The following is a 14,794-nucleotide window of genomic DNA, read 5'->3' on the forward strand; positions in this document are numbered from 1 at the left end:
GTATTCCGGTGATGCACCAGTACTACCAGTAAAAAAAAATAAAATAAAATAAAATAAAAAAAGCCTGCCATTAGCATTGTTCTTGGTGCACAAACTACCTTAATTAAAAACAGACATGACACCAAAGCACACACCTGCAGTAAACTACAAATGTTCTTTTGGAGGTCCATACAGAGGACACCATACAGCATAAACACCCTACAATAACCACTTACTGGGTTGAAACAGGGCATTTCCCTTGTCATTAAGAAAGGGGAAATCTAATACATTTTAAAGAATAGGGCTAAAATATGTGACTCAAGTCTTTGGGAGTTCTGGGTTCTAGAAGACAGACCCTTCAATTATCTGCCAATTTACACCTGGAACATCAGGTGACGTCGCTTTTAATACAAGTAACTTTTTTAGAAGACAAAATGATTGATTGAATAAATTATTGAATTTAGAGGTAGAATAAATGCGAGTACAGTCTAGCCCCACTTACTAATTACCCTAATTAACTGTCAGCTGTGAAAGCTCACATTGAGCTTCAGATGTTGAGGCCCAGGTTCAATCTAGCCACAAAACACTGTTATGAGCTTTGAGTGACGCATCAGTACTACAGTCTGTGATGTTCTCCCAACACTGTGAAAGTACTAAAATAAATTCACACAGCAAGGAAAAAAATCCACTGTAGTTAAACTGAATCTGAACTCTTCCAGGAATTTATAGATGCGTGCTCTGTAATGCATAACAATATCTCTGCATTGTGTTGATATTTGTGTTATTAATCAGATCATTATGAAAAGATATGAGACTGTGCAGGGTAAATTTTTTAAAGGACTAGGGGCAAAATACTTAAGTGAAAATCATTAGCCTAATACCCTGTTCTATTCGCAAGTGATCTAACAATACTTCTGAATGACCCATGGCATGTGCATGACCTGCATGAACTAACTCTGAGAATTCATCATATGCATGCTGCAGCGACTGTAGTGACTGAAACAAACAATCCACAGTATCCTGTAGTGAAACAGCACCCTGAATAGTTTGATGGCAGTGGAACAGGGAATGAGTCAACTGTATGCGCCGAGCATTCACAAAGCTTTCACCTTTCAAAAAAAAAAAAAAAAGACTGATTATCTGAACAGACACCAGAACTGAAACCATACAGTCAGTTGAGGTGCAACTGACTCAGGTCACTCCTCTGTCAACGTCATCACCCTAATCAAACTAATAATGTGTTACCCATATGATCACATATTGTGTGGGTAAAAATGTACATAAAATACTGCTGTAATGAGTTTGGTTACCCTTATTTTAATGTATATCAAAGCCCAGAAGGTGCATCAAAAAATATATGGAAAAAAACAAGACATACACAGCCGTAATAAAATAAAAATAATTTTGGCATTAAACCATACAAATAAAAGAATAAGATATTCTTATATAGTTCTTATTGTCTGAGTGCTTCAATTTTATCTTTAACATCTTGCAAATAAAAATAAATTGCACAGTTTAAAATGAACAGATTTGACAATTTTGCTTTAAGTTGGAGAAAAACAGTGATGCAATTTACAAAAAAAGTACTTTATTTTCAAGAGATATGACAGTAATTGCTGATGTAAATTCAGAATATTACAGGGTCTAGTTCTTATTACTTTAATAAAGCAACAGTAACTAATGTGTTAAATATCTAATAAATACACACTTTTCCAAGTAAGTGGATAAATTTGGGATCAACCACTGTTCCTTCGAGCTCAAAATGTAACATCATAAACAGGAAACAAGGAATATATTAACGAACATAACACTTATGTGGTCATTTTTCACAGCTCTTGAAAAATTTTGTGATTTCCCCCAAAATAACAAGTTTTTTTTTCCTTCTTTTTTCCAATATACAATATGGCACAAAAGTTCAATTTATATATGGATATATACGTATAAAAAAATATTTGCAACTTTTGAGTTTGTTTGAGGGTCATACGAAATGCGCTTCCCTGTGCTCAAACTCCTGCATCCGACGGGGTCTGAGGCGCTGATAAACTGGTCTAGCTTCGGTGGGACTGTGGTTCTCAGGGCTCTGGCTGGGAGACTGGGGCGGGGAGACAGAGGCGGTGGGTGGGGGGAGGGACTCTGTGGGCGAGGCCTCGCAGTCCAAGCTGCTGTCCACGGACTCCAGTGTGCCTGGCCCTGTCTCGGGCCCTGTCTCTGGCACTGGCCCTGGCCCTGTCTCAGACCCTGTCTCTGGCCCTGTCCTTGTTTCTGTGCTGCTGTCAGCCACGGTGCTCAACTTGGGCTCCGTGGGGGTAGGCAGCTTTGCCCTGCTACTGGAGGGGGGTTCATAGAAAGTTCCGGGTGGGGGTTGCAAGGTACGTGGCGCCCTGAAGGTAGGTGGAAGGGGGTTGGACTCGCTGACGTTGTCCTCCCTTCTCAGGGTCCTTCCGGGCCTGATGGAGACTGTGTAAGGAATGTTGGGGAAGAGCGTGCTGACTGTACTGACTGTGTTGTTCCCTGCGGCCTGAGAGACAGAGCCAGCGACAGTACATTTCCCAGACTCCCCTGCAGTGGAGGCAGGGGGCGCGTTGGCCACGATCATGGCGGTCCTCGGCGTCATGTCGAAATGTTTGTACTGCCTGTCCCACGTCCGCCTCAGAGTCTGCGTGTCAATGTATGTGTTCCGGTAGTGCCCGCCCACCCTGGCGACGGGCCGCTCCGGCTCCGCCCCCTCCTCGATGGCGGGAGTCCGCTCGCGCTCGGAAGCGTTTCTGGAATTGCGCTCGCTGAGCTGGGCGGGGCCGAGCCGGTGGTCCACGGGCATACTGATGGGCCGGGACCCCAGCTTGCCCCGGGGCGCTCGCAGTTGGACTTTGGTCGTGCTGATGTAGGGCCTGTTGATCACCAGTGTGGATCTCTGGATCTCCGGTTGGCCGGACGATGAGAGCCCATTGAGTTTCTCAGAATTCCGAGCCACAGCTGTAAACAGAGCACAACATACGATTAAAAACAAAAGTTTTGTTATTGCTGCAAATTGGCAGATGCTCTTAGCCATTATTTTTATCTTATCCATTTGTACTCGTAACCCATTTATACATTTTCGGCAAAATGTCCAAACCGTCCACAAATGTCCCTTGTTTCAGTCTTCTTTCCTGTTGTGCATTTTTTATATTCTGTTTTGAGAAGCACTTTGTAACTTTGTTTTGAAAGGTGCAATATAAAGATGCCCACACATTGCCCACACACACATTGCCATCATACTGACCGGCTGCAAAGTCTGCCCCGTCTGGCTTGGCTTTTGCTGCCTTTACTTCACCCTGTAGGTGTGTGGAAGGGATCACAGACGCAGAGTGCCTTTTCAAGACTTTAGCACTCTGCTGTTAAACAGGAGCACAGGGGGAAAAAGAGAGAGAGTCAGGACTGGATTCAATCAACATAATTCCTTAATCTTGGTTGCAATTCAATCAATATTCGCCATTACATTTTGCCTGAATTCAATCTGCATTTGACCTCATATTTGGCTTGGAGCCAATCAACATTCATCCTTGATTAAATCCAAGGATTAAGGCCAGGATTAAATCCACATTCTTACTTTGTCACAATGGAGAGTTATAGTGAGGCCAAGCTGGTAGAACATGGAGTTGCTCACCTCCTTGATGTCACCAAGCGATCTGGAGTGCCGGCTGAGCCGCAGCTCCTTCTCCTCGGCGGTCAGGCGGGTGACCACGCCCTTCGGGGGCAGGGGGGATCCCTCCCCGGCCGGGGGCGCGGCTGTGGTTGGGCTGAGGGGAGCGTCGAAGATCTTGTGGAAGTGACGGATCAGCAGCTCCACGATCAGGGCCTGGTAGGGGTAGTCCACCAGGGAGGACAGGGACACCTCGGCGTCGGTCTGCCGGGGCTTGATCAGCGTCGGCCCGAAGATGATGCCCAGGTTGCTCGCGGTCATTTTGTTCTCGTCTGCATTTTCTGTCACTCTGAGGCGTGGTGGTGAGGAAGAAAAATAAAACAATCAAATGGGACCTCTATGCTGATTACTGTAAGAAACATGAGCACACGTGATGACAAGAACACACCAGTCAGCCCATTTAGGCTCATTGTTGATGAACCTTCAATGGTCTATTCGCGACACAAATGAACAGCATTCTAAAAACATTTGTGTTTCAAAGGCAACAATGTACTGTAGAGTACATAGCATACCTGTACAGGTGCTGTAAGAGGAACCGCAGGGTTCTGTAGTGAGCGGAGGGCAGGTGACGGAGCAGGTCTCTGATCTTTAAGACGACACGGTTGAGCTCCACGCTGAGGGGGGGCTGCTCGGAGGCGGGGCTTTTGCGCGCCGCGTCCACCTCGTCCATGATGGCGCCCTGGCTCTCCTTCGCCAGGCCAATGAAGTCGTTATAGTAACGGAACAGGATCAGAGGTTCGGGTAGCTGTGCACCAGAAAAACCAAACTGGTGTAAATGGCAATATACACTACCCATTCATATTACACCATGTTCATAATTTTGAAATTTTTTAAATAAAGTGAATCCTTTACTGATTGGAATCATTATTTACTGTAGCCTTACTTGAAACAGTTATCTCATTTTGTACCTGTAGACCTTCGTTTAATACAATAATAAAGATCTCATTAGAACACCGTTTTCTGTTGGGACATCTACACTTCACTAGCTAAATGTATATCTCAGTTTAAATTTTAAACTGAACAAATTGCTCTTTTGTAAAAAACATTGCGTTATCAGTGGGAAGCGTACCTGTCGGAGGTACAGTTTGAGTACGTTGCTGATGTCGTGAGGGTAGAGGTCAGAGAGCTCCACCAGGTCCTTCCCATTTTCAAAAGCCTGGCAAAGCTTCTCAACTCGAGATTTCGCTCCATTCACACGGTAGATACCCTTTACAGGTAAAAGAATAAACACAGTTTTTGTTACAATGCTAGCCGCTTCAAGAAACATTTTGATAAAATCAAGTGCCTGAAAACTGGATAAACTCAAAACTCAAGACAATAAAGACTTTTGCCAGTGAGTTAGAAAATGATAAGAAAGCAAAATAGCTCGAGATTGGGCCTTGATTTATGGTTTCATAAAGCATTCACACAGTTCCCAAGATTCCCACATCTCAAGATTTGGTATGCAGATTATCAGTGAGTGTGAAGCTACCTTGATATTTAGGGCCCTGTTTTCGATCTCCGAGATACACTTTTTGATGATGAAGGGTATTCCGTCAGGGCTGTTTTTGACGACCTGGGTGAAGTCGATCCCAAAGAGATGAAGCTTTCCATGGAGCTTCTTATGACCGCACTGAATAGCCAGTGTCTCCAGACACTTTTTGTGGCATGCCAAAGAGCACTGGGAACGAAAGGGGAAAACTGTTACCAACACTTGGAATAACAACACGTGACAATTTGAATGAAAATGTAGGAATATATATCGGCATGGATGACTAAGTTGACTAAAGATGCAACAACGGCTATGCTTTCAACAAAATCCCCAATCAAACATGAATGAAGAATATATAATACAACAAATGCACACATATTTTTGGAATTTCAAGTTAATATATTGCTTTTGTGAACTTTGTAGCTTGACGAAACCATTTCAATTTTATCATCATATTATCATTGTTACAACTTTGACGCCAAAACAAGCTGCTCGCACAAAAGTAGTTTAGCCCATTGTAAATCAGAATTCATCCTTAAATTTAACTTAAAATGTAATAAGTATGTTGTTGGAATGCAGAAACCAAGCAAAATGGGCAGTATCCCAGCGGCCTCACCTCCTCGCAGTCCGCCCCGTGGAACACAACCAGGCCATCGCACTCCCGGCACTTGGACGGCGCGCGCAGTTTCCGGAGCTTGTGGGTCTGAGCCGCCTTGGACATCTGGGCATTCCGGAAGGGTCCGGGGGAGCTTGCCGTCTCTGTCGCCATCTCACCCAGGCCTGGGACATAACAAGGGTGAGGGGAGGACACATCCCTGTCAGCGAGCCTCAGGACAAATACTGACACTGCATATTTAACTCATTAGTATATTAATAAAGTGTTAATGCTACTGAGACAAAACATTACCTTGCTGTAAACTACACTTAACGATCTTGAAACAACCTGAACATAATGTACAGAATGCAATTTACTTGCACTGCACTTCTAATACACTGTAATGGAGATGATATAACTAACAATATGAAATAAAGGTATTTGAGGATGTCAGAAACTAAATTAAGGGAGCTTAAATGGCATCAAACCCAAGTGACATGGAGGATTAATGTTCCGCATATACTGGTGTATGACGGTTAAGCCAAATGGTACCACAGATACTATCACTTTCAGTGTCAATCTGTTAGTGAATTCATTTCTGTTGGAACTCCTCTGTACACGCAGTTAGCGGATTTAACTGTTTCAGCAGACAAAGCACAAACTCCCCTCGCGGTTTCTAAAATAACAGATGGGGCGGGGGGGAGAGACTAGCAAGGGAACCGTTTTTAGGAAAATGGGGGACTGACCTTGTGGAGCCGCTGCCAAAAACAACATCAGCTCCATCTGTGCAGCTGGGCTGAGAGTAAAAACGGCCTCGCAGAGATGCATGTGTTACGCTTTACTCAAAAAAAGAAAAAAAAAAAAACGGCTGTTTCACGTACCGTTGTCCGAGGGGGAAGGGGGCTCTCTCTCGTCCAGGTCGTCTGCAGAGGACATGGTTCCTGTAGAAGGTGTCCTGGGGAGTCGTCTCTTAAAATCGCCTGGACAGAAAACACAAAGCCAGAGCTTTACTTCATGTCAGAAGATGACTATGTACTATGGAATTTACTCCACGTACAATCCGGTTAAGAAAGCCTGATTCAAGTTGAAAGCGTGAGAAAGCTTGTGCATGAGTCATTCTCTGTGTATTCATACTTATTGCAGTTCTAGTGTATTTGGCTTGGAACTAGGTACTGCTGTAATTTTGGCTGGGTCTCTTTTGAAATATAGTTTATCTCTGTGGGAATTCTTGTGGGAAATCTTCTTAAATAAAGATTAAATAAAAATGTAAAAGAAAGCAAGCAAACAAAAAGCATACAGGCATCCAACAATTTTTATGTCACAAGCATAAAGCATGATGGCCAATTCAAACGTGTGACTTCAGGGGGCATCTCCAAGTTACATTCCTAACACTCTAACCATCAGGAATACCTTGAGGCAGCGCTTCCTCTCTATTGAGTACCAAGATTAATCTCACAATGAAACAATCAAACAATGACCTACACATGAAACTTGGAAACTGAGCATCTACTGTAAATGGCATTGTAAATCCTGACTTTCAGCAGCCTCGATGATTCATAGTCAAATGAGCATATCACTGATGATTAAACCACAAAAACAGAACTACAAACAGGACAGAATTTACTAATTATACTTCAGGTCAATGGTTTGCAATGACAGAGGAAGTCATCTACGGCAAAGTCAAATGCAAAAGCCAGAGGTCTGCTAGAGAGGCTTAGAATTTCTAACGTTGTTTGGGTGGCACATAGCAGAGATGCCTATAGGCATTCTGTCACGATAATGACAAGTTTGCAGCATGCATCACCTGACTCTTTCCTTTAGGAACAAACTGGTATTGCGCCAGAATGACAATCAGTCTTCCATGAACAGGGCCCTGGGCCTTGGCAAAAATATAGCTAGCATGTTATCTCAAGATCACGACACATAACTCAGGTATTACGCATTACCAAAGCGGTTATCTCAAGAGGCTGAAATAATAATTTTGAGATTCTTAGAGAGTGAACCACAAAAATACTGCTTCACAATGACCTCTGCCGGTGGTGACCACATTGTTAAACATCAGAGATTCATGGGAAGTGGAGTTTTTGTATCCAGTGGAAAAAGAGGTGTCCACAGACCTGTACCTGGACTGGCGGTGGGGGAGTCCATGGAGCGGGACTCGCTGCTCCCCCCTGCGCTCTCCGAATCGCTACACATCCCCCCGCCCTGGCTGCCCGTGCCCCAGGCTCGGATGGGGCCTTGGGTCCTCAGCACTGGAGGGAGGAAGACAGTTAGCTCTGTTAGCGTTCCAATTTAACCCAGGTCTGATTGTATAAGGCACTCATATAATACACCTTCATCAACACTCATGGAAATGTGTTGGGATTTCCTGAAATTGTTCATAAGCCATTTCTATTGTGGAAATGTAACAGTGCATGGAACTGTTGGAATACAGTGTAGCTACTCCGAAAACAATGACAAGGGCAATGAATCTTAAAAATGCATTTCATCCAGTTCAGTGTTCAGTCTACAAATGCAGTGCATACAAGCAACATGCAAACAAATAAACATATTATACAATTACATTTAAAAAGATATATATGAATATTAGAGAAAGACTTGAATGTCAAAATAAAATAAATGAAAAGAATAAGGCAAAAAAATCATCACCTTCCATAAATATTTCAATTACAAAATATTACATAGATATCCCAAATGTTTACTAAGGAACTTCAGAAAATAATAACAAAAAACTCTTTCTCTTTAAAAACTAAAAACTTTATTTTCAGGAAGCAACCAGTAGGCCAAGTTCCAGGAAAGAGGCAAATTGATTAACAATCCCTCTGACCCTTTTGCCCACCCACATCCTTCCTCTATCTGAGGGAAGTCACCTGCAATCTCTTCTTAACTCCTTAGTGGGGCCACTGGATGGGAATGCGGCTCTAATGCGACTATTTAAAGGAAAACTCCAGGCTAAAACACTTACATCGTTATTAAACGTGTAGCAGTGATGTGAAATCCATTCCAGGGTTTATAATCTGATGTTTGTGATATATTTAACATTATCGGTACTACAACTTTTCACTTGCTATCCTGTCGGGCTTCTTCTGAATCTGCTCCAGTGCATTTTTTCCCTACACTACCCAGAACTACTCTCACCACTCCCCTTTTTGAGAACGTTGGCCATGCCCCCAAATCCCTGAAAAGCCACACACTCTGCATTCTGGACAATTGAGGCTGCTAGCATAGCAAAAATCAGTATGCCCTCTTGACAAATGACTAATTTCTCCCATTAGTAGTGAGGAAAATCAATTAGAAGGCAAAACCCCTGAAACAAATATCTCACACTTACAGTTGGTGCTATAACTAGTTGAAGACACGCCCTCATAACTCCATTGTGCCTGCGGTGACAATATCACCGGGAGTGATGTCACACTGTCTACAGAACTCGACTTCAGGTATGAAAAACTGAAATACTACACCAAACAATGTGCTGCGACAATGGCAGACACACTAGCACGCACGCACATTCACAAGCACACTAAAATGCATAGAATGCAGTACTTTGCAAGCAGCGTGACGATGAAAATTAATTGACTTTGAAAAGACAGAAAAGGGAAAGGGTTATAAATGTATGAAAGTACCAGTGCATATGGCACTGACAGAGAGCAGTAGAGCTAGCACTTTTTGCCTTTTTAAAAGTCATTACCCTAAGACCTCCCGCCCCAAAATGGCCACTGTCAAGGGATCGGTACAGAATGCCGTTGCTGGAGTCTCGAGTTGAGCGGTACCTTGGATATCGGTGCTGCTGTTTGAGCGGCGATCTCCGATCTTCCCCGCCCGCGTGTGGACAGGACTCTCAACCTCGTCGGTGCTGTGAAAGTCACCCAACGTCACCGACACCTGGGACAGGTTCCCCTGGGAGGAGTGGGTGCTCCCTGTCGACCTCTTTGTGAACGAAAACCTGGAGGGACACGGCAAAGGCAAGACAGTGAGCAAGATACTGCGTACCAAAATTATGGTCGCATATTAGTCTGGTCATACATATGCAAAAGACTGCAATTCACATCACATATGGCATAATAAAAAAAATAAAAGAAATATAGCATCTAATGAGTTGGGCTTGTAACCGTAAGGTTTCAGGTTCAAATACCAGCAGAGTTCCTGCCACTGTACCCTTAAGTAGGGCATCTGAATTGTGAATACTCGTGAATACTTGATAACATAGCATTTTAGTTATAGGCTTTGTAAACCAATAATCTAAAATGATCCCAGAAAATAGCATTTTCTTGGTACAGGATCCATGGATACAACAGAAGTGCCAAACTAATGACCTGAACCAATAGCCAGCTAAAGGTCCCTTACGTCAAGAAGCAGCTCAAGTTTATGTGGAACTACGCAGAAAGGAGGAGTGTAATTCTTGCACACACCACAAATACTTCCTGAGGAAGGTCCATGACCACACATTTTATTGTTTCAGTTTCTCTAGTTCTCTCGCTGTCTCTCACTCAACCCACAGATTTGTCAGTGTTACTGTGTGTGTGGGCTACTGTAATGTTTAGGGATGAAAGCGTTATCGTTTCCTTGCCCAACCGTGAAGACATTACTGACCTTCTGGCCTCTATTTTATGGCTTTCGCATAATTTATACAACAAAAACTAGTGAAGCACGTTTATTTCCACACAACCCATCACAGCCCACAATCCAGTAATGTAACTGAAAACACAGCAACATAGAAATGAATGACACCCATACAGCTTAGATGAAAATGCCTGCCTTGGAGTTGCCTGGGTGATGGAAATGAACATGCGTCTTGGCTTCATACGGTTAAAAATGTATGTGCACACCAATTGGGCATTCACAGCTGAAGTGTGAGAAAATGTAACCGAGGTAAAGTGATTGGTTGGCAAAATAAACCTGGAACGTGGTTGGAACCATGTCAAAACAACCCAAAGAATGTGTTTGGTTGGTCATTCCAGAGATACTGAAACCATGTTGGTGAAAATGGGGTGTTAGAGGGGCCCTGGGGTTGAGAGTTTAGGGGGCGGGACGGGAAGTGGGAGAAATCTCACCCTGCGTTTGGAGGCCCATAGAGATCAAAGGAGAGCGAATCCACCGGACTCCTGTCTTTGGGCAGGGTCCTCACGAACTCAGAGTACTGCTGTCCTGGCTCGTAAAACTTGGCGCTCTCACACAGGGCCTGGTAGTTCACTGGCAGTGAGACCACCTGGGCCTGCTGGAGCTGGAACCAGTTTACTGTTACCTGCAGGAGACAAAACGGGCACTGTAAGCATTCTCTTAAAAAGGTAACCAAGGCCCCTATTCATTTAAACTTCTAGCAATTCCTAAGCAACATGTCTAACATTTTATCTCTCAGCAATTATGACATGTACATTTGATCTGAGATTCTTGGATTCAATAAGAAAGTGAGGCTTAAGCTGGGTCACTGAAAAAATGACCATTTTGGTCATTGTCTAGTGGAGGCATAGAGGAAAGAAGCTCTCAGCTGTCAACAACAGTGTGTTCAACGGTGTTCAACAACAATGAGATGTACATGGTATGCAAGAAAACATTCTATTTATTGTCATGAGGAGGAATGACAAACATGTTTCTCATGTCACTCACTTTCGGTTCCATGCTGTTACAATAAGAAAAATATGCATAGGCCTCGCTGAGCCTACGATGCACAAGGCAAACTGACTGACTTCAGTTGACCGAAAGGGTGAAAATGAAAAAGGAAGTGTTCAGCTGCACGTGTTCCGCATGTGCCACAGCTGCTTACAGGGCGGATTTATAAATGTCAAGCCACACATTTTCTCCCTGTGTTATTCCATCAGAGAAAGAACCAACCCAGGTGTCCCTTAAACATGCATCTTGCTAGCTTGAGAGAGCCCAAGACTAGATGCCTAGATGCACTGCCTCTTCCAGTACGCGCAGACTTACGGCTTTCAAAGTCAAGTCGCACTGAAAGACCAGCTCCCGGATACGCGCCAGGATCTCGCTCTTGTACTTATCCAGGTCCACGCGCTTCTGCCGGAAGTCAGCGACACAGGCTTTGTAATGGTCATTAGCCTCCTCTGCCTATAAAAGGGGAGGGGAGCCATTTCAATCAAACATTCCCAGAATTCAAGTGGAGCTTCATCATTGTCATAACACATCGCAGGACAGCGTTTAACTAAACTGCAGGAGAAGTACGGTGACTATCCCCACGGAATTTCCTCAGTAAAAACTACATCATCCAAATAAGACCAAATCTGTTATTTAATATCAAATAAAATATATAACTAAACATATAGCTCATTTACTGTTACCTTTATGTATTCAATAAAATGCATTAGACACCATAACTCTGTTTATTGCTTGTTACCCCTTCCTTAATAAAAGAATGTGGACATACTCCTTTTTTTTGAACAAGAATATCAGGCTTAATCAAAGCTTTTACGCAAACTACGTGTTTACAAGAGAACACGTAGACTGCGTATAACAACAACGTTTATTTTCTGTTTGTCCTAAGTGAGAATTTTTTCATAGTTCTTAATTACTATTCAAATACAATTTTAATACAAGAAATAACTGCAGCAGTTATTTTGATTTTAAATAAGGTAATTAATTAAATGTCTATGCATTCTCAATTATAACCAATTTAGCAAAAAAACCAAGATACAAATGAAGCGTGGCACATAAAATCAAGGTATAACCTCAACCAAAGATTTGACAAACAATTACACTTCTAAATAGCAGGACAATAAACACACCAAAATAGAAATTTTGCATGATACTTTGAAATGAATTGCAAAGATATTCCTCATGCGAATTGATGGAGTCGGATATAGTGTGATGTATACGTCAGTTTTTCAGAAGGGTTGGTTTGAACCGGCCAGACTAAGCATTGAGGTCTTAGGCTACTACTTCCCCAGAAGTGAGGCTGAGATCAGAGAGCATGAGGCAGGGCGTGGTTCACACGTTTATTCCCGGCCTGGGGATCCCCTACCTTCTGCAGCGCCTCGTCCTCCAGCCTCCTCTTCTTCTCCAGCTGCTTGGCCCCGCCGGGCAGCTGCTCCTCCTCCGCCCGGCTGGTGGAGGAGTGGGCCTTGTCATAATCCTCCCTCCTCTGGGTCTGCAGGAGCCGGGCCTTCCGCAGGGCTCCGTCCGCCTCTTGCTGCGCCACAGGAAGTGCAAGTCAGCCATTAGGAGCGAAGCTGAATCACTTCAACTTCCTGTTCCCCGGTGCCCTTCTCCGTACTCACCTCCAAACAAACGAATGCACGCACATACTTGCGCACAATTTGCTAGATATGTTCCTCTCCACGTACCCATGCCCAGTTCCCTCCACAACAATACACAAACACACACGCACACACGCACGCACACACAAAGGCGCATACCCCAATCTACTCTATGAGCTACACACACACACTCTGTTTTAAAGCAGCTTATAAAATTGTAAATTAAATTTACCATCTTCTTCTGCTCACGCTGCCACTGCTCCTTCAGCTCCTTCCTCAGCTTATCCAGCTCATTCTTCCGAGCTTGCAGAGGCTGGGAACAGGCAAACACATTTCACCATCTTATCACTCGACAGGTCCCCTTCCACAGCACCTGGACAGCTTACAGGACTCTCACGCGTATTAAAATACCAAGCATGTCACAGCATAAGCACTGTTTTGTATTACACCTATACATGTGCACAAAAGCATCAGACAACAATTTCAGTGGCGAGCCTGCTGTAATATTAATGTTTTATAAATTTTACATTTTTTGGGCTGCAGAACAGCAATAAAAGATTCTGTATGAAGATGATGATTATCATCATCATGAGACATATATTCAGCTTCTACAGAACTAAAAGAAATTGGCTGGTTTAGCTCATCCAGGCCTGGTTAATATCACTGGTTAATATCTACAACCCACAACAAACATTTTAACAGGGTTTGACAGAAAGTGCTATGGGAGCTATGATTTATATCACACTCTTGTAATATCTGGCACTGCACAACTTCAGCTGCACTGGCTCTTACTACATTGTTAAAACAACTTGAAACACTACACTATGTTAATCAGGGTGTAGTTGTTCTAAGCCGTTTTAACCGGGAATAGCTGCTCCAGGCGATAGTAACCACTGGACATTGCCGTATTAAAGTACCAAAGGCTATAATAAGAGAATCTGACCCATTTAAAATTGGTCTGAACCTTTGAACAAAACCCCACCTGCATGAATTTGTTGGTCTGCAGTACAGCAGCAGTCTGAAGCAGGACTTGGCTGTACTCAATGTCATTTTTGAAGGCAGAGATATAAATATCCCTGAATGGCATGTATTCCTGTAAAAGACACAGTTATGGTTTTAATGTCATGAAGCGATCAGAGGTACTTTCATTTACACATGGAAGTTTTCTATGACTAAAATAAAGTCTCATTTTGGTAAATTTAAATACATACAGCATTTTCGTTTCCTCTTTTTTTAAAAGTTGCAGATACTTTCAGTAGAATGTCAACATCAACATGACCAGAACTGACAATCTCGTAATCTGAGAACAACAGCTGGGAAATTTGAACGATCAGATCCTGTGTTAAAACATTTACCTGTTGGCTGGCGAGTGTTTTTGCAGATTCGGCCATTTTTGCAAAGCTTTTTGCGCATTCGACATCTGTAAACAGAGACGGGGGTTCACATTACGCAAGGTTACAAACAGGAAAGCGAGACTCAGGTGATAAGCTGGTAGGGTAAACAGACGTGTACGCATTTATGACATGGTTTCCCCTGACCCATCCTCAGAAGAGGCTGCTGGGCCGTCGAGTTACAAAGAACCGCGCGACATACAACATCAGTAGGTTCCGGATGTTTCCAAAGCCAGTATGGTGAAGCAGAAGAGGTGACGGACCATGGCTGGCTGCTGCTTACCCAGACTCAGCCGTTTGTCCACCCATGCCAGCACGTCTTTGGTGTACTTGGACCAGGCCTTGGCGTAGAGCAGCGCTGACTCCACGCCGCTGTCGATCCTGAGCAGGGTGCAGTCCACATCCTCCACCCGCGACAGGGGCCCTGCGGGTCAGCGGGGAGGGGGAGGGGTCAGCGACAGACAACATGGTTAT

The 14,794-nt window shown here is 43.6% G+C and overlaps 1 protein-coding gene across 6 annotated transcripts in view; it reads right to left on the minus strand.

Annotated features, from left to right (window-relative positions):
* Positions 1–1,550: 1,550 nt before the first annotated feature.
* LOC135256674 (rho GTPase-activating protein 29-like) overlaps positions 1,551–14,794 on the minus strand; it is a 39,587-nt gene continuing 26,343 nt past the window's right edge. For 3 of the 6 annotated variants that reach the window (XM_064338674.1, XM_064338678.1, XM_064338679.1), the window contains 17 exons: positions 14,604–14,744; positions 14,285–14,349; positions 13,912–14,022; positions 13,162–13,242; positions 12,695–12,862; positions 11,647–11,784; positions 10,776–10,966; positions 9,495–9,667; positions 7,842–7,976; positions 6,606–6,704; positions 5,746–5,909; positions 5,130–5,318; positions 4,728–4,865; positions 4,171–4,403; positions 3,623–3,947; positions 3,239–3,350; positions 1,551–2,952 (listed from right to left, as the gene is read on the minus strand). In XM_064338674.1, coding sequence (XP_064194744.1) covers positions 1,958–2,952; positions 3,239–3,350; positions 3,623–3,947; positions 4,171–4,403; positions 4,728–4,865; positions 5,130–5,318; positions 5,746–5,909; positions 6,606–6,704; positions 7,842–7,976; positions 9,495–9,667; positions 10,776–10,966; positions 11,647–11,784; positions 12,695–12,862; positions 13,162–13,242; positions 13,912–14,022; positions 14,285–14,349; positions 14,604–14,744 — 3,458 coding nt within the window. In that variant the 3' untranslated portion in view covers positions 1,551–1,957. The remainder of the gene's footprint in view (positions 2,953–3,238; positions 3,351–3,622; positions 3,948–4,170; positions 4,404–4,727; positions 4,866–5,129; positions 5,319–5,745; positions 5,910–6,605; positions 6,705–7,841; positions 7,977–9,494; positions 9,668–10,775; positions 10,967–11,646; positions 11,785–12,694; positions 12,863–13,161; positions 13,243–13,911; positions 14,023–14,284; positions 14,350–14,603; positions 14,745–14,794) is intronic. The other 3 variants (XM_064338677.1, XM_064338675.1, XM_064338676.1) reach the window with 3 other exon arrangements.

The sequence above is a fragment of the Anguilla rostrata genome, chromosome 6 (assembly GCF_018555375.3).
Source record: "Anguilla rostrata isolate EN2019 chromosome 6, ASM1855537v3, whole genome shotgun sequence".
Classification (NCBI taxonomy): domain Eukaryota; kingdom Metazoa; phylum Chordata; class Actinopteri; order Anguilliformes; family Anguillidae; genus Anguilla; species Anguilla rostrata.